At 42.0% G+C, this 20,045-nt stretch overlaps 1 protein-coding gene across 9 annotated transcripts in view; it reads right to left on the bottom strand.

The window, feature by feature from the left end:
* Positions 1 to 1,587: 1,587 nt before the first annotated feature.
* The window catches only part of LOC118215626 (amyloid-beta A4 precursor protein-binding family A member 2-like), a 60,042-nt gene continuing 41,584 nt past the window's right edge, over positions 1,588 to 20,045 (bottom strand). For 5 of the 9 annotated variants that reach the window (XM_035396527.1, XM_035396528.1, XM_035396526.1 and 2 more), the window contains 9 exons: positions 19,045 to 19,190; positions 14,774 to 14,809; positions 13,534 to 13,620; positions 9,386 to 9,571; positions 6,808 to 6,987; positions 6,025 to 6,237; positions 5,549 to 5,668; positions 4,552 to 4,692; positions 1,588 to 3,379 (listed from right to left, as the gene is read on the bottom strand). In XM_035396527.1, the coding sequence (XP_035252418.1) occupies positions 3,308 to 3,379; positions 4,552 to 4,692; positions 5,549 to 5,668; positions 6,025 to 6,237; positions 6,808 to 6,987; positions 9,386 to 9,571; positions 13,534 to 13,620; positions 14,774 to 14,809; positions 19,045 to 19,190 (1,181 nt within the window). In that variant the 3' untranslated portion in view covers positions 1,588 to 3,307. The remainder of the gene's footprint in view (positions 3,380 to 4,551; positions 4,693 to 5,548; positions 5,669 to 6,024; positions 6,238 to 6,807; positions 6,988 to 9,385; positions 9,572 to 13,533; positions 13,621 to 14,773; positions 14,810 to 19,044; positions 19,191 to 20,045) is intronic. The other 4 variants (XM_035396531.1, XM_035396532.1, XM_035396533.1 and 1 more) reach the window with 2 other exon arrangements.

The raw sequence follows: 20,045 nt of genomic DNA, 5'->3' as shown, positions 1-20,045 counted from the left end.
GTGCATTATTCATTTAATCATTTATATATATATTCTACATTTTTACTCCATAGTATTATGCAGTCCATATTTTATCCACCTTTCAAATTTAGTCCTCCACTGGTCATTAGAGATACACTATTGTTTTGATTTCTTGCCAAAGAGAAAGCAGTTTTAAAATTGTATATTGAAATCTATATATAAAATACTTTCAGAAAACACTCCTTTGATCTAAAAGGAGACATAATCCCAAAATATAAAAATATATAGCCTACCGTATTACAAAAACTACTCACTTCCTCAACAGATATCCTCACATCTCTTCAAAGAACTTTGTTCACTAAAATAAAATGTAGTCATATACTTTAAAAAGTAGTGTTTAAAATATAAGAAATGCATTAGTTTGCTTTTTGATGAATACATAGTCTATGAAAAACAATTAAATTAATAATTTTTAATTTTATAAATTCCCGTAGTCGAAAATAAGTTGAAACAACTTGGAGTGACACGTACGTGTTTCCTGAAGATGGAGCTGTTGCATTACATGTGCAAGTAAGAAATCTGCCTCTCAGACTGAATCTCATATTTTTCTTCAGAAACATTAGCTGCACTATGTGCTCACTGATTATGGGATATATCAAGAGCCACTACAGAGTCCCTGTTCGGTTGTGAAAATGCATATATTCTCAGATTTGGACATTATGTAAAATCTGATACAGCTCTTGTACAATTTACATTCAAGAGTATAGAAACCATCTATGTGGTAGAAACACAAACACCTTTTGACCCTGAGAGGAAGCTACTTAACAAAGAGGTCTTACAAAGTACAGTTGAGCAAAATTGGCCAGCTCTTTGGTCCTCTTTAAAAGAATGTCAGTGTCACAAGCTGTTACGTGCCATGTGTTTCTTTTGTGTGGACTTCCCTGCCTTCACCTGTCAATCACCATCCACCAAGTCCCATCTTCACTAATCCCCACCCTTCGTGTCAATTCTGGACAACCAATCAGAACTCGCCACCTCTACTATATAAACCATGACTGTTTGTAACAATGGATGTCTGACTGTTTGCTCTGTGTTGTGTTAGTATTTGACTATGTTAATCACTCATTTGAACTTGTCTTGTTTTGTGTACACTTCCAAGGCTTGGGACAGGTAAGACTGGGGGCTCCTGTACATATGCCCGTAGGCTATGTTGTGTATAGATCCACTAGTCCTTAGGAGTGATTGCCAACCAATTGTGTTTTCAGTCTGCTAGTTAGAGTAGATAGGCCTTTTGTTTGTGTACTTGATACACTAGATTAAATTACTCTCTGGTTTAGCTAGCTTGTTTTTCTGTTCTTTTGGCAACATCCAGCGTCCGTTGACCCTGGTAGTGCGTGTCTGGGATGTTGTATGTCCGGTAGTAGTTTGTTGCACCTTTTTGTTTTGTTACCACAGTAAAACACCCATGCACTGAGTTTCTGCTTTGTCTGGGTTTGATTTACTGTTGTTACCATCTATACAGCATTAACATCTCCCGGCTATTTTTACATCCAGTTACATACCCCATGCACCCCTAGACCCATGGGGTCCTAACACAAGCTTTTTAAAAAATCACGCAAAAGCAAATTAAAAATTGAATGGCAAAATTTATTTTTTGTTCTTTTTTCCATAATGACTTCGTTCCAGCTTCAGCTGCATGCAAACACAACAATTTTAATGTTTTGTTCCTTTTTCAATGTCATTATTCAACAATACATTGTTGATGCCTTACTCAATGGTAAGGCTTTTCAGTCACAGTGTATTTTATTTTATCATTATCATTCATTCATGAAATAGGCCAATTCTGATGAGAAGGTTTGCAGCGACCAACAGTAATTCACAAATGGGCACAATACGGAAGGTCTTCATTATGTACACACATTCTAAATACTGTAGATGATTATGAATACAATTCTGTTACGTTACACTTACAATCCACGCAGACAAAGTTCCCTAGGAAACAAGAAATTAACAGAACACGCAATTTTTTAAAAATTTCAGTTTCATGTTTGCATTAGCTTTGTGGGTTTGAATTGAAGAACAATGTACATATTCAATTATTTTCAGGGGGGATTAAATTTCTCCCATTAGTGTGTGAAGAAACATAACACTGTCCCATATGTTGTGTTTCCATACTTTAAGACAATTTCTTTTCTAGGCCTTTTAAAAACTGTATGCCTAAATTCCCTAAAATGTTTAAATATCGTCATCTTTGGACTTATGTATCAAACACAAAACAAACTGTTTTGGTGAAATATGTGACTTCCTAAAATGTACCAACTATCATTACTAGCTAAAACGTAACAGCAGTCAAAAAAAGCATGTTTACTAAAACCAGTGTCCTTTAACTTGAACTACAATGAAGTCACGAGCTGCCACATCATTCAGGCAGTGATGCTATGAAGTCAGAAGTTATTGATGGAACTACATTCTCAACCAAACTTTTCTGCTTGGTGTGGTGATAACAGCGTACTTAGCTGGAGTTGAAACCCCAGGCTATAACCACTAGATCATGGAGCTGCATGAGAACCAGAAGAGATATCTGAATCTGTCAAATAAGAATCAGTTGTTCCAGTTGTAAAGCAGTTGGTCTAATCTCTATGGTCTTGAGGTTTGACCCTGAGGCTCAAACTTAAGCTAACTTCCGCTTTCAGCCCAACATGTTCTCAAGCGTTTGTTGATGCCGCAGAATCAATTTCTGAGATGACGGGTTTTGATCTGGAACTAATTTGTCTGCATTTCCTAAGTAGATCCACATCTGGATCAAGGGAGTCCAGTGGTGCTACAATAGGGAAAGTCAGTAAATATATGCAGCACAGCAATGGCATATCCCAATAGACACCTCAAGCAAAAAAATAATAATATTTACACTACAAAAAAAAATACAAAAGCAAAAACAGAAATGTACAGAATATATACCATGTCAATATTTATATGCATATAAAAAAATAATCCATGAGACATTCACTCCTCTTTTTTTCTTCAAATTTTCTGACAAGACATACATACCATAGACAGATGGCACAAATAAATACAATACATGATATTTCTTTTCAGTTGTTCTCTTTAAAATGTCCTTAAAATGCTGTGAGTGTCCGGAGAGTGGTACGGGAATAGAAGAGCCAAGAAATTCCTTTGCGCTGAGTAAGATGGCAAAAAAAAGTAGGAAATGACGAGAAAAGGCTTTCAACTCCCCTTTGTTCGTTTGCTTGACTAATTCCGAAAGGTCATGTTCCCAGAGGTCCCTGGACATGTGCAAACAACTCCCTCTTGTGGCTTTTCGTGTGAAACAAAGTCCATTCTGGCTCTAGATGTACATGGGAGTCTCCTGCCCAGTTAAGAGTCTGAACATGGCTGCTGGCATTGTCTTCATGTGGATCTGACACGAAGGGAAAGAAAATGGTGACACTAGTGTCTTTAAGGACACTTACAAGTGTACGAGCACTGCTTCTTACAACTGAAAATACATCCACAGCCAACCTCAAACTGCCACTCATCTGAATCCTTATATGATCTCAACCCACCGAGTTTCATTGCTTTATTGCTGTTGTCTTATGATTACAGTGTTGTGATCCACCAGTTCAAGTCTCTGGTTATGCTGCCTGTAACATTGTGGATGTCCCTAAGGACTGGCATCTAACAGGACAGAGGCAACCCGCCAAAGACTGCTGTCACTCATCCTCATTAAAGCATGAAGGAAAAATATGGCTATGTTATGTCATAGAAAGGTCCAAATGACATATGTTGCTCTTTCATAACCCTCTTTTTAAACCAAAATGTCTAATGGCAGTTGTATTCACAAGCCCATCCCATCACTTGTCTTCGTTTGACAGTTTGGAAGAGTGCAGATGAACACACAAAAGTTATCGTGCTTGCAGAGTAAAGTTAATTCACAACTGACTGGCACATGCAGACTGCAGCTGCCCAATCAACCAGAGGAGGTGCTAATGCTCAAGCTCAGTTTGAGCCAATAAAATACCAAAGATCCATCAACCACAGGGTCTGATGAAACACTGTTGGTTTAGCACCAGCTGACAATTTTGAGGTGTTACCATTGGAAAGAGTTTTCATTCCTGAGAACAGGTATTTGAGGTTTTGTGTTATTTCACTCTATTTTTATTGTATGTATACCCAATCACTTTCTGTAAACATGACATGAATATTATACCTAATATTTGTACTCTGTTTATCTGTCCTTTGAGGATATTGCTAACACATCTGTTTTCATATTGCATTTATATTTCAACATTTAGCAGATGCTCCAGAACAACCTACAGAGATAACCTACTTTTTCACATATAATCCATTTATACAGCTGGATATTTGCTGAAGCAACTGAGGACCTGATCCTTGAGCTCTAAGCTATAAGGGTAGCAGGGAATCAAATCTACATCCTCTAAGTTACAAGCCCACTACCCTTTCCATTACACCACCCTGCTGCCTACTGCACTCTACTGTCACTACAGTATTTGAATTGAGATACATTTCTTAAATTCTTAAATTCCCTAATTCCCATACAGCTGTTGCGCCCCCCCGCCACCCCACACTCACCTCGCCCACGGAGTTGGACAGGGCCTGAACGATCTTCTCATGCGCAGTGGCCACCACGCTCTGTCCGTTGATCTCGATGATGCGGTGGCCGACGCGGACTCCACCCCTCTCCGCAATGCCTCCGCGCATCAAACTGCAGATCTGCGCAGCACACGACAAAAAGGGTTCTATCGCAATCCAGCATGCTGGCTCTCAGAAATCTAAAAACCCACCCCAATTCTCAGAGAGAGAAGAGCACTGAAGGTCAACTAAGTGTTGCAGTGATTTCTAGAAAGCATACAGAATTGGCTCCATATGGTAATTTTTTATAATATAATTTTTTAAGTCTTTTTTAAGTCTCTGTTTCAGAGTCAGCACGTTCGGTGTCGCTAATGTGAAAAGCAATAGGCCTCATATGTGCCATGTTTTGCACACGTAATGCTGATTTCATGTGGTCAGTTCCATTTTCTTTTGGCAAGAAAAGAAATGTCTGAAAGGAAGTTACTGTGGAGTAATTGTGATGAAAAATGAGGCCAGCGAAGCACGTCCAACCTGCGGTTCACATTAGGGCCCATTCAAGGGGAAATGACAGTAATTGCATTTGAACAGCAAAACCAGTTATGCAGCAACACGAGGTAATATGATTTTAGAGGGAGAATTATCGGATTGTTTCAAATACAGCTTAAAGGGCACACGATTTGAGAACAGCCATTGAGTATATCATGGATGCCTAAATGCCTAAATCTAGGTTCATTGCATGTTATCATGCCATTATTTAATCAACTTAAAAACAATTACTGCAACACAAACACAAAATAATTGATATTAAGGAAAATAAATACATATTTTCTCTGCATCTGCCATAATTTCTTAAATCCAATACTGTGGGGATCAAGCAGAATATCACCATATTGGAAACCTGCTGTTCGATTTGATGCACTGAGAGGTTGTGTGGACGGGGCAGTTGCCATGTGAGGGTGTGGTACAGGAGGCAGGACCCTGTTCTCCTTAGACTTACGATGCCATTCTGCACACTGAAGCCCAGCTGGTATTTGAGGTCTGGTCGTTTGATGAGGACGGTGGTGACAGGGGGGCAGCTCACAATGTTCAGCTTTACCTGCATCTGGTTCTTCAGGCCCTGATACACACACACACATACATACATGCACACGCACACACGTACATATACACATGCACACACACACACACACACACACACGCCTCTTAGTACAGACACATACTCAGAGCATGTCAGTGAGCATCGCAGGTTTCCTGCTAAAAGAGGAACTGCCTTTATTCCCCATGAGTCACAACACTGGTCTAATATCAGTTCCATTAGCAATTCGACATGCCTGTTCACTTAAGACTATATACGGCTATATTACCAATGCTCCATACAAGCATGAAATAATTTCCATATAATGCACGTTTTTTGCCACTGCTCCGAACACTGCGGTGCTCATTTCATGGTGGATTAGTTGCCCAGTAGGGTACCTTGATGATGCCCTGGCAGGTGGCGAGGGGCAGCCCCACCAGGCTGGTGTTGTTGATGGACATGATCTGGTCTCCGATGCTCAGCTTGCCGGAGCGCGCGGCAGGGCCGCCGTTCATCATGTTGGCCAGGATGACCGTGGGCAAGATGGAGCCCCAGCCGGACTCCACGATGACCACGCCCAGGATCTCGCCCTTCTGCTTCTCCAGCTGCAGCTGGGGGTGGGAGGGGAGGAGGGAGGGGGGCGAGTACATGAGGGAAGAAGAAGAGTGATAAAATGAGTGAAGTCCCAATACTGACAATCCAGCCTCTACTAATACTGACTCTATAGAGAGAGAGAGAGAGAGAGAAGACTAGAGAAGGAGGGAGTGGGCATGATATGGAGAGAGCAAGAGGGAAAAAGGAAAGCAAGAGGGAGAGGAGAGCGAAGACTAGAGAAGGACTGAGGGGAGCATGAGATGGAGTGTGAGAGAGAGAAAGAGAAAGTGAGTACAAGACACGGAGAAATAGGGGGGAGAGAGATGTGTGGAGAGACAGAGAGCAAAAGAAAAGAGAAGACTAGAGAAAGGGTGTACCCAAATGTCTCTCAGAACTACTGCAGTATTCCTTTGCCTCCCTCTCCCACACTTGACTTCACTGCTTCAGCTCTGTACACAACAGGAAGCCCAGCAACCAGGCAACCAGGCACTCTCTACCCACAGAGATAATCCTCTCCCACAAACACAGCAATGGCATCCAACAGCTCTGCCGCCAGTCAACACTCCCAATCTCAGCTGTGCTCCTACCTCTTTGCAGTTCTCAGAGTTGGAGAAGTGGATGAGGTCATCGTTGTACATCTCCTCCGTGTTGATGATGTCACTGTACTCTTTCTGGCTCAGGTCCTCGGGGTTGATCCCATTGGCTCTCAGGAACTCTTGGTAGGCCACGCTGAATGCCTGACCAATGGACTGCGCGATGAGCTGTGCCTGCCGGGAGGGAAAAACCAATCAGAAAACGATCCTAAACAAACCCGGTAATGGGACATCCACCAACAGGAAATAAAGAGGAAAGAAAAACAATGTGCCACTCCATTACCCCAACCAATGAAATGGACACGACCATGCCCATTCTGAATTGGAAAAACCACCGCAGGCTTAAAGCACCAATATACTCCTTCCGATTAGCTGGTTCCAATTACACAGCGGTGAGGTCACTGGGACCCTATGTTCCTTTTGCATACAGTTCCACTGCCAATTACAGTATATTTAAGACCACCTCAATCCAAGAATACAGAAATGAGCCAGAACTGATTTCCGTTTCAGAAAGCAGTTTGCTCGCTTGGTTGCATTAGTGACTGCTGGCTTCTAAGCCATCTCTGTGGACATGGCTGAATGAAAACCCAGGAGGATGCAATGGGCTCCCCGTGATGGTCAGAACAGCAGAGAATCTCACCACTTTCAAACGCAGACTGAAGACTCATCTCTTCAGGCTGCACCTCTCCCCACCCCTCCCTAGCCTATAGTTCAGCTCATTGTACCTAGCTAGGATAATTTGATTATGTTAGTGTATCTGGTAGGATTGTTTTTGTATGATTAGGTGTGATTCCAGTGCTAGTTTGTACTTTGTACTTGGTAGGATTCTTGCTGCTGAACAAGCTTACTCTACAGGGTTGGAGTCCTGATCGATGTGGTCACTTCTGGCACTACGATCCTTACTTCACTCTAGTGTTTCTTTTGCGCCTCTACATCTTGAAACCTATGCACTTGTTGTACGTCGCTCTGGATAAGAGCGTCTGCTAAATGCCTATAATGTAATGTAATGTAATATACCTGAGGACTGTGCTGTATCTAAATCACTTTACTGGGTCTCGGGGGAGGGGATCCTAGACCCAGGGGCGTAGCACCAGTGATCTGCATTACAGCCACAGAATTTTGAGCCAAGCCTTTCAGATCCTTCAAGCTAATAAACCAGCAATGGGAAAGGAAATTCAATTTCGAATTATTCGACGTTTTATGAAATTAGCCACATCGCTCTGGCACGCCGAGGAGCTGCCCCGGGCTACAGTAATGAAATACGAGAGTGTCAAAGGCAGGGGTGCGGGTTTGAGGCAGGTCCACAAAAGCACCAGCAACACACGGATCGGACCGTGACAATCGCACAAAGGGAGTCTTGTTCCTGAACGGCGATGAGCAGAAACGCAAGTATTACGGAGCGTGAAACGGAGCGTACGCGCAATTATGGCAGCTGTCACAATGGCAACAGCGCATGGAGCCCATGGGGCGGGTCGCATCTACACATTCACAGGAGACGTTTCGGCTCCCCCCCCAAGTTGAGCACGAAACCACCGACCCACAGAAAAAACCCCAGCACTGGCCCGAGGCCGCTGACATTATGGACCAATAATGTTCTGCACTGAACAAATAAAAAAAACCAGTGCCATGGAATCTAGAAGACGATAAATCTTGGAGTAACAAAATTACATGTTTCTTGCATTACAGATCTGGTTAAAGAATTCATCTAAAGTTTACAATAGATAACGCTATTGCTACATAACATTTCATCAATATATTAACACAATACACAATTTGCATTGCTAATTTCCTAAAAGTATATATTTTTTTTTACAAATATTGAATGTCTTAATATTATCTCCATATATCTAATTTAATCTATATACAGAATGGCAGCTGGCCATCAATCAGTTTAAGCATCTTGCTCCTGGGTCTAACAGCAGGTCCTAACCAGGAAATCTAATTTGCAACCTTTGGGTTACAGGACCATTTCTGCCTAACAATGACTGAGTGACCACGCATAAAAAAAAGCTTAATCACTGTGTGTGCGTGTTACTGCTGCATCTGCGCAGGTAGACTGTGAGGAACAGCTGCAATGCAGAGTGGGGCTCCGGGCCAGAGCAGGGGGAGGTCAGATATCCACAAAAACTCCTGCATCACCTCACAGTGCACGCACCAGAGGACAGCCATGGTCTTTCACATAGCTGTCCATCATCTTTTATTATGATGACATAGGATTCAGCATTTTTTAGACAAATGGATATTTGGCTGCCTAAGATTCCCCAAGAATGTTTTTTACTAAAAGACATTATGTACGAAAAGTTCTCTTGGGTTAATATTATTCCAGCATAGACATCTGAATTATCAACCTGCTTAGTGTTATAATTATGGCTCTAATACTTAATAGTATTATAGCATAATACTGTTGAATCCTAAAGATTATCTTTGGAATAAAGATAACCGCTTCCCAGGATACAGGGTTTATCTTCTGCATTCTTTCAGTGGACTGGCCTCCAGTCTAATATGGTGCAGTTCTTTACGCACTGAAAAATGTAATGTAATATAACAATAAAGCGGCGAAGAAAGCGCTCACATCCTCCGACTCGAAGACGTGGCAGATCATCTTGTACTGCTTCTTGCCCTCGGGCGCCCCGGGCGTGGTCTCGATGCAGTCCTGCGAGGCGGTGCGGGGCATGCGCCGGCGGGCCATCAGCACCACGATGTTCCCGATGTCGGCGATGTAGGAGATGGTGCGCAGGGCGTTGTCCATCATGGCCTCCTGGGCATGCAGCACAAAACCATCAAGGACAGAGAATTGTGACGGAGCGCTATCCTGAGACAGGACAACTACCAGCATGAGCCAGCACCATAGGAAATATACTGTAAAAACTCATAAAAAAACTTTAAAATCTGTTTTCCATCTAAAAATGCCTTGCATGGGCATGTCATTGGTATCAAGATAAAATAGGTGTAAAGAGAAAAAGAGAATAATATTTACAAGCTCAGTTTTCTCTCTTATAACCACTGCCTGACAGGGCAAAATGTCATTGGTGTTTTAAAAACCCCAGGGAGATTTTTAATAAACCGAGCTGGAGTTTTGAGAAACTTCCAATTCAGTGTTTCGAGACCCCTGAAATGGTGGAAATTTCCACAACTTTTTTTTCCATTAAAGTGTTCAAAGAATGTGTTGTGAAAGTGTAGTGAACACTTAAAATAGTGTTTTGACAGTTTGCACACTGCAGCTCTAAAGAGATATGACACCTGTGCGGCTGGTATCGGGTCCAATAAACACATGGATGGTTCAACAGGAGTTCCTTCAAAAACCTTCATTGGTGGTTTAAACATGGAAACTGTTCAAAGCCTTTTTACCAGTCGGAAAGTGTATGCCCAAAAAAGAAAATAATAGGGAATGCTACAAAAAGCATCTCTCAGTCAGGAGAATTAATTATCCAATTTTTCTTTCCTGTGCTTCCGGCTTTTAACCTTTATCACAATGCACAGGGTAGAAACCGCTGAAATTCAATTCACAACACATGCTCATTGAGTGGTCAGGTGAGAACTCACTGCTAATTACTCTAATTTTCACAAAACAGTCCATGAATACCAAGCAGCCATTTTTGAAATGAACAAAAATCTGATGAAGAACTGTCGTGTTAAACCTATAACTAAAATATATGTAAAAGCATCAATATGTCTATGTGTATATGTTTATTTCAGCATGCATTTGCGTGTGTGTGTGTGAGAGAGAGAGAGAGAGAAATGTAAGAGAAAGAATGAGACTGTGTGTATACAAAACAGAGAAAAGAGAGAGTGTGTGTAATTAACATTATAAAGGTACTGTAAGGACATAATTATCTCCATTGTGCCTTCCTTTCAGAAACCCATCCCCCATCTGGCCTCTGCAGTAATCGTTTTATACATCATCACAGCAGGTGAGTTTCCTCCTGTGGCACAGTCACTGGAGCCCCCAGCCAAAAGTGTGCCAGCCTTGTTCTCTCCTGCCCCCTCTCACCATCAACCAAAACCCAGACTCCCCCCCCCCCACCCCTGCCCCCCTAAAGCCAGGCAGGGAGTGGAGCAGCTCTGCACTGCAGCAGGCTTGACTCAGCCAGCCAGCCAGCCAGCCCGGCCCACACACTGCCGCGGCGCATAGCCTCACGCAGAGGCCGTTTCGTTCCCGTTGCCGTGTTTGGCAGACGGCTTCGCCCGCCGTGCTGCTGCTACCGTGCCTCTGCTATTGCAGTCCTGCAATGCCCGAATACACTGGCTTCTGCATATTACAAGCCATCACATTCCCTGGGCTTCAGAGCAGGAGCCAGTCTGGAATGAAGATGTCAAGAGTCCTAGTTTTTAAGGTGGCTGTTTCAATGCTCATTTATACAGAAGATTGCTGTCCACTCAATCAACTGTGTAGTTGCAAGTTGTGATAATAAACTGGTTAGCTTAGCTAATTAGCTGGTTTTAAAAATCCCACTACAACTTTTTCAGATCTTGGTAATTAGTCCAGGTAATTTCAAGCAGGTGTATCTACAAGCCAACAACTAATTTTTCCTCTTAATTTGCCAGACTGCAACACACCCCTTCATGCAAAAATAGCAAAGGTAAAAAATTCAAGTGGAGCCAAATGTGAAATAAAATAAAAGGAAAATGACAACTGGCTGGCTTATGACAGCCGTCTGACTGGACTCAGCATCTTTGTTCTTTTGCTGCATTTCATGCACTATAGGCTGTCTAAAACCAAAGAAAGGAAATTTAATAAAAACATGCAAAGGCAGGATATTTGAGGGAAAGGCAGACAAAGACAGAAATCACAGCAGGACTGAACACCAACCCCAAATAAAAATTAATTCTCACTTTATCCATGGGGTTTTGAAAAGGCAAGCACATTTTACCCTGTGAGAGAGAATGGTTGTCAGGGAGAATATTTAATCATTCACTTAATCATTTAATCATTCCAAAAAGTTTCTTCATTTGCATATTCACGGGTAATGGAAAATTGGAAAGTTAAAGAGCATGAAACACTTTGGTTTAAAAAGAGGAAAATTGTTCAATGATAATACATGTTGGCACATATGCAAATTGTGCAAGTTTGTACTGGCACCTCATTGGCTCTTTTACACCACATGATGTGCTTCATGGAAGCAGGCAAAACTTCTCTAGCTTCTCTGGTTTAAAAGCCAACACTCTCCTAACACCATTTCTCATTCACCAGTTTCAAAATGTAGTGGTTCAAGACACAAATGTGATGCACTGAAAACTTTTGGACAGCTCCAGGCAGTGCACACTATAGAGGCTTGAAGTTCCTGGTATCGTATACACTACAGAGGTCTGCTGTTCCAGATATGCCATCCCTACCTTCACAAAGTAACAGATGACCAGCACACGCATCTGATATACACAGAAACACAAGCAGTGTGTGGCTGCTACGTGTCGTGCCATAACGCAAGCATCCACAGAGGAACACATTTTTTATTTCTGCACTGAACAGAAAAGCAATGGCTCCAACTCTATATCCAGGGTCCCCCAGAGATTCTTCTCACCAGGGAGTTTTTGCCTGCCACTGCTTAAGTGTTTTTCCACGCGCTGGGGAATTGCTACCTCACTTTCTGTTCTTTCATTTATGTATTTATTTATTTATTTATTATTTTTTTGCAGGTTCAGGCTCATTCTTGCCAGTAACTCCCACTTCCTTTTTTTCTGTAAAGCATCTTAAAGTTGGCAATAAAATTAAATTGAACTGAGTAATTATGCAATTAGATATAGAACCCATTTTAGCATTAGCATTAGCATCCCAAACCATCCTAAGCAATTACAAGCTCAGTGAGAACAAAAACTAGCATGACCAGGGCAGGAAGCCGTTCATTATGGGATGCAGATGAGCAAAGGAACAGAGACATCACGGCTCCCCGTGCACAGTAGATTTCACTGGGGCAGTTTGACAGAGGCAGCCAGCAGATTCATATAAAGCACAGTCCTTTTACAATAGATGTTGTCTGTTGTCTTTGTTCTCTCCTCTTTGTTCAGCCACCATAATTGAACCTCTTGAAATCGTTCAGGGAAAAAGGCCTCTGCCAATAACAGTCACATGAGAAAGTTTTACGACACAAAAAGCCTCTGTGTAGCTCTTATTTACACTTCTTTTTTAATCACCAGCAGAAATGTTTGAGGTTGTTAGCCTCTCTGTCAAACACAAATGCAAAATTACTCATCCTGCTGTATTAATTTACACACTAGCCTGATAACAACATTGTCATTGTGTTAAAAAGGGAATGCTTCATCAATCAGGCAATCAACAGATCACGTGTATATGTATATACTGCATACATACATACACACACACACACACACACACACTCACAAACAATAATGTGTGGGACAAAGCCTTTTTTTCTTGATTTGACTACTCCACAAATTTAAAGATATTTTAAATTATTATAATTTATTTATTATTTTTTTAAATCAGCAAGACAAAAGACTTAAATCTTAAATGCCACAGAAATAGGATCTCCAGTAATTAATTTTCAGCATGCCATTCTAGAATTCTGTTTTCATTCCCTGTTCAACAATTACTTGCTAATGATGTTATTTGAAAATAATGAGCACTTATGGGTAATAATCTGCTGTACAGCCTGTTCAAGGAAACCATGTGGGGACTGCTATTCCTGTGTGACAATCGAGTTCGCTGCTACAGGGCTTTTAGGACTCCATGTGCACCAAGTCCCTCTGAGCCACACATCTCACCTGTGTGTCTGCGTTGAGCACTTTGATCCTCTGCGTGGAGATGAAGAGGTCCACCTCCGTCAATGTCTGCGCGTCTCCTTCCGGGCTCTGGGGGGGAAACAAAAAGGTCAGAGGGCACATTAGTGGGCCCCGTGCTCTGCAGCACACAAAATGGCCCCACGATCCCAGGCAGAGACCCACCAGACCCGGGGGGTCACCGGCAGCACTGCACTCTCAAACCCACATATAACACAATTAAAATGCCAATTCCTGCGTTGTTACAGTGGTATTGGGTTCGTCACACAGAGCAGAAATGGTTACCAATGAAAGATATCCCTTCCAGCAGAGAACTACTGTGCAGCTGTACAGGATATACCTAGCACAGTATAGGTATAATGCATATGGAACCTTGTTCATAGTTCATTGTTCATACATCAGTGTATTCACATTTACAAAACTGAAATATTCCAAATAAAAGGAAAAGGATCTCCTGCTAATTTTCTGGTCAAATATATAATCTGCATTGGGTTCCTCCATATGATCAGTAATAGGAATGCTTGAGTCAAATACATAAAAAAACACTATTTACACAAAAGCATGTACATGTATGCCTTTCTGAAAACTCAAGATTTCTGTGCCACCCAATTTTTCCTATTTCTATCAGCATTATGGTTCTTCAATTCTTTGTTCCCCATTATAAAAATGGTATATATACAAATAATTTAACATGAACATATAGAACAAAACAAAACAAAACATGCAGAGGAATGAAGGTGAGTGATGACAGAGGAATGGCCAGAGAAATACCCATAATTCACCAGCACCCAGACAAGTCAAGTTTGGGTATTGTGCCAGTACTATGATCACTTCATTGAGTACGACTCAGACAAACTTACTACTACTTTAACTAAGCGTGCAAAAAACCCCACGTTCACTATATGACTTCACTAAACCCCACATTCACTTGAGTGTGGCTTAAACAAACTCTGTCTACACTCTGTGTGGCATGACTAAACCCCACCTTTAAGGAGTATGAGCAGAGCAAACCCTGTATTCACTCTAAAGGACTCAACAAAACCCCAGCCTGCCTACCTGACCCCCACTCCCAGATTTATCTTTGTCAGATCCTTCTTAAATCCTCATAATTTGATGTAAACTTTAAACTTAACAGTTCAAAAGCTCATGAATATGAAGACAGCGTAATGGAGCAAGAAGCATGAGAGTGGAATTGCAGAAGTTATTTCCGTCTTTATTTACACACCCCCTTTTTCTTGATTTTGGCAGCCTTCTGAGCCCTCTGGGAAGCATTGTGGACAGAAACAGTGTCATCAGACTCAGCAGCGGTGAAAAACAAGTATAAGGAATAAAAAAGTATAAGGAAATCAAGATAGAAAACACAAAACAAAGCAAACACAAGGTCTACCATCACTGCTCATGACAGCAGATTAACAATGGCACATTTGTGTTCTCAAAAAATCAACAAATCAAAACAGCAATTTGCATGTGATAATTGCTCTTTTTCAAATAAAATGAAAACATGAAAATATAACATAACATAACATAATGACAAGACCAGGCCATTCAGCCCAAAAATGCTCAACCAAATATGGGTTAAAACCTTCAGATAAATAATAGGTGCACTCAATGCGTCTCTCCCAAAACATTAAGAGGGGCTTCAGGGACTTGGAACCATAAGTAAGACAATGCTGTCATTCTGTATCCATCTCTCTGTGCCGAATACATACACAAGTAACAAATTTGCATTTAGGGCAGAAATCTGCCTTGTTACTGCTGAACAAAATAGCCCTCCTGCTTTCATCAATATACACAAGACTGAAGCCGTCTTCAGGCAAGATGCAACAAGTTCAGAGGAAAGAGACAGAGAGGGATGAAACGTCCAGTACTCTCTCACTGTTTCTTTGTTATTTGAAGGATGTTACATTGGAACAGTCAAGGTTATATGATGTATATATTTTTTCCTTTGAACATTTTTTTTCAGAAGGAATGCTTAAACCACAAATCTCTCATGGTTACTTCTAATTCTATAGTTCCATGGTTTAAGTAAAAGAAAAGAATTCGACAAAAAAAGCTGCACATCTAACCTAGTTATCAGGGCACCCACAGGTCCTGCAGAAGCTGCTGCTACTCGGCCCCAACGGGGCTACCATGAGCCCCAATCCAAACAAAAAAAGCAGAAGCTCCAAGTTCATCCCAAATGACACTAGGACTGAAATTCCTCCCGCATTAAGAGTCAGCGCCATCCAATTCCCCTCCTCCGGAGAGATGAGATCTGAATTGACAGGTTAGTGGTTGAAAGGTTTTCAATTTGTCACGGGAGCTGGCGCTGAATCTGCAAGGAGGCCAACTCGCGGGAAACGGCTCTGCGTGCGTGTCTTGATGGAGCCCTATGTAGCGCTGCTCTTATAAAGAACAAAGGGAGGAAATTCTGTGCATCTTTGTCCAGGAACAGAGGTACATTTTTTTTTTTTTTTTTTTTTTTTGGGGGGGGGGGGTCATTCCATGTTTTTTCAGCACATTACCAATGCTGAGGAGAGCATTACCCTGACTACTTACATGACAAATCATGTTGGGTCTTTGAGACTAGGTGGGGTTTCAAGGAGTAGAAAAGGTTGAAAACCCCTGGTTTAGATGATGTCTTTGTAACCCAGGGCTGGGTGTGGTTATTCTGGCCTATGTACACACCTTCTTGGTAAAATAGGTTCATGCAGGTCATCTACACCAAAACCAGGCTTCATTGAACACAACCCTTGGACATAAAATCTCACACTCATTCCTTCTTTTAGAACAAAATCAGAGAGAATGAATTCACCCTGCCTTCAAAGCTTTCCTTCCTCTGCACAAACCACACTGCCACGAACTGATCCCCTGACAAGAAATGTAACCATGGTTTGTATGAAGGAGCCTGGATTATTCTACAATGTCAAACAGAAGATTTTCCTCCTCAGCCCTCATCTCAGCGAAAGAGGCGGGCATACGGGCCCTGCCCAGTCACAGCAGGCACAACACACACAGAGTGAGTGGGCGGAGAAATCTGCATAAATACTGCATCAACTCATGCAGGGCAAAAAGCATAAATAAACCATCAAAAGTTATTACATACCTTTAAAGTCTCTATTTCTCCCCACCTAGTTAACTATTCATAAAAGTGTCAGAGAGTGTAATTAATCTGGGTGGATATACAAGATCCACGGGGGTCATTCTAGAGTGATGCAACATCCATTCAATGGAAGACAGACAGATTATCTGCCTTTTGTTGTCCAACCGGAGGTAAAAGCATAGCTCCATCCATTCTGTGGACCTCCTTGACAGTAAAAAAAAAAAAATGGAAGTGGAGAGGAAGGGGAAAAAAAGTGGCAGTTAAGTGTTGCTATGGTTACAGCCTCCGTGGCTTACATGGTTGCAGGAAAGGGGACAGATTGCTTTTCGGTGGGATGGACCGCATGAAGCCAGTCGCACGTGTGGATGAGGCACTGGCACAGGGTTTAAGCACACTGCTTATAGATTAAAGCTGCAGCGAGGACAAAGCTGATGGGCACTCACATGCACGGGGGATATAGGCCTGGTTCAGGGTTTAAACCACCTGCCTACTGTAAGACTGCAGTACTGCACATGTGGGTCACAGCGCCACATAAACCTCACCTTCCCCGGTGGGTGACCCAGCGCCAACCAGCTGGCAAAAATATGCATTCCACCAATCACGTCTCTCCCCACAGGCGAGCAGACCCTGACATCACATCTGCCAAGCCACCATGCGCCAAGATTATACCACGGCTAGAGTTTATAGCTTACAGCTTAAGGACAAGTGTGGAAAAATCTAAAGAATAAATTGCATATGTAAACAAGAATTAATTCATTAACTTTATTGTGGCTGGTTGCCACGTCTTTAAAAGTTAATGCCTTGCATGCACCATCAAAATAATAGACTAATTTGAAAGCAACAAGCAGGCCATAATGTAGGAGATCAAACTGCCATTGTTAGGGGAGATACTGTATCACTAAATCAGTAAAACTCCCTGGCCCCCCACAGATGCATAATGTCACAAACTAAGAATAGAGCACTAGAAAGCAATAAAACCAGCCGACTGCTACATAAACCGAAGATAAATAATGACATATACTTATACCATACAATACAAAATACACACATCTAATCTATGAACACACAGACCAAAATACCTGACCATAAATATTGAATTTACAATTTGAAGGGCAATATGTTTCTTTCAAATACTCGTTAAAAATGACTCTATACGTCAAACGGTCTTAAATGCTACTCTGAACTTACTGCTTGTGGCACATGAAATTCAAGGAATTCAAAAGAGACTAAAATGCATTTTGACTACCTTAACTGGGGCTTAAGACTAACTGGCAGCCTGCAGAAAGCGTATATAAATCTGTGAGAGTAACAAGAAAAAGGCAAAGGCAATTTTCTGCTTTGCCAACAATCTGATTACCTCCCAATGCGACACATGCTTTGAATTTCTATCCGACCTTAAATAAGGACAATGTAGCCCAAAACCCAAAATGGTACCAGGGAGAAAAAACAGATTTTCTATATTAAATGAATGGGACAATGTGTTAATTGGCATCAGGATTTCACACACAGCTGACCTACTGAAAACAGAACACACCTCCCCTCTTAAAATACATTAATTTGTCGATATTTTATTAATCTTTCCGTTTCTCACTTGGTATCTGTGCTACTGCTCCTTTGTGGTATGGAGAGGTTATTTCAACTGTCTTCAAAAATGTATAAGATAACCCCTCCCCCACCACGTGCAATAGATCTCCTACACTCAGAATGCTTGTCAGAATGAGCCTCCAGCAATCATCTCTATAAAGTGGAACAGATAGAGAACGCGAAGACTCGTGAGCCACACAAATATAAACCTGTCACTTAATATCTGAGAGGCTGACTCCCACACAGCTTGTATTCCTCTCGGTGTGTGTGTGTGTGTGTGTGTGTGTGTGTGTATGTGTGTGTGTGCATGTGAGTGTGTGCCTGTGTGTGTGTGTGTATGTGAGTGAGTGAGTGTCAGTGTGTGTGCGTGCGCGCATGTGAGTGTGTGTGTGTGTGTGTGTGTGCGCGTGTCCTTGTGTATGTGTGTGCATGTGCACGCATGCATTAGCATATTTATTTCCACATTTCTCCTGCAAAAATCTTCAAGGTTCGAGTTCATCCCAGGGATTTATTAGTCTGCAACAGTGTAACACAAATCCCTGCTTTTTGGCAGATAAAATGACACCCAAAGGCCTTTAATGATACACATTTAGATATGCATAAATGAACTTGTACATCACACAATTAATCCCACATTCTATACGGTGCAAACGCAAAACCAACATACATAAATTTGCATGTTCATCGACCCCTTACAAAGTGAAACATCGCAGTAAACACTGGATTCCGCATAAACGACACTATAAGCAAAAAAGAAAAGACGGCAAATATATGTTTAGGATTTAGGCAACGGGAATGGGGTTCGCCCTCTGCTGCCCGTGTTCTCGTACCTTCACCCGGCTCACCGCCTCTTGGGCCTGCATCATGCGGATGTTTTTGGACGGGTTCCGCTCAGACAGCAGCTGGGTGGAGCCCAGGTAATTGGCAGCAAAGATGATCCCATCAATGAGGTCCTCCGGCTCACAGGGCCCTGGGACTGCGTGAAAGGGGAAGAGACGGATATGGGGGAGGAGGGGCAGGGGTAAAAGAGGAAGAGAAGGATATGAGGGAGGAGGTGGCAGGGGTAAAAGAGGAAGAGAAGGATATGGGTGGAGGAGGTGGCAGGGGTAAAAGATGAAGAGACGGATATGGGGGAGGAGGGGCAGGGGTAAAAGAGGAAGAGAAAGATATGGGTGGAGGAGGTGGCAGGGGTAAAAGATGAAGAGTCGGATATGGGGGAGGAGAGGCGGGGTAAATAGAGGAAGAGAAAGATATGGGGAGGAGGGGCAGGGGTAAAAGGGCAAGAGAAGGATATGGGGAGGGGAGGCAGGGGTAAAAGAGGAAGAGAAGGATATGGGGGAGGGGGCAGTGGTAAAAGGGGAGACAAGAAGGAAGAATACAGGACCTTGAGTTTTACCTCTGACAAATGTTACATTTTTATTTACTCAGAAAGTTTGTTCCATTCAAAAGTGTGGGAGACAAAATGAACATTGTTTCTGCCTGAATTAATCCAATTGCACGTCTTTTTCATCCTTTTCATTGTTTTTGTCTTCTTTTTTTCTCTCCCACTTCTTAAAAAGAAAATCAAACCCAGTTGTCCTAGAGATTTTAAAACACTACCTTGGCTGCCAAGACTATTGATATAGTCTTACATGACTTCAGTCAGGTACACAGGACAAATGCATAAATCAATACTTTGCATAAACAAATATTTAACAAAGGTAAATGTGCATGTTGAAGTTTTCACATGTACATGACTTCTGGTGGAGATTAAATTTGACTACATTTTGATCATAGTTTTCCATACTAATAGCAATGCATGTATATTTTAAGGTTAAGCACCAACCCACAG

The sequence above is a fragment of the Anguilla anguilla genome, chromosome 16 (genome assembly GCF_013347855.1).
Source record: "Anguilla anguilla isolate fAngAng1 chromosome 16, fAngAng1.pri, whole genome shotgun sequence".
NCBI lineage: Eukaryota > Metazoa > Chordata > Actinopteri > Anguilliformes > Anguillidae > Anguilla > Anguilla anguilla.
The sequence above is the reverse complement of the archived record's forward strand: the minus strand, read 5'-3'. Positions and strand labels throughout refer to the sequence as shown.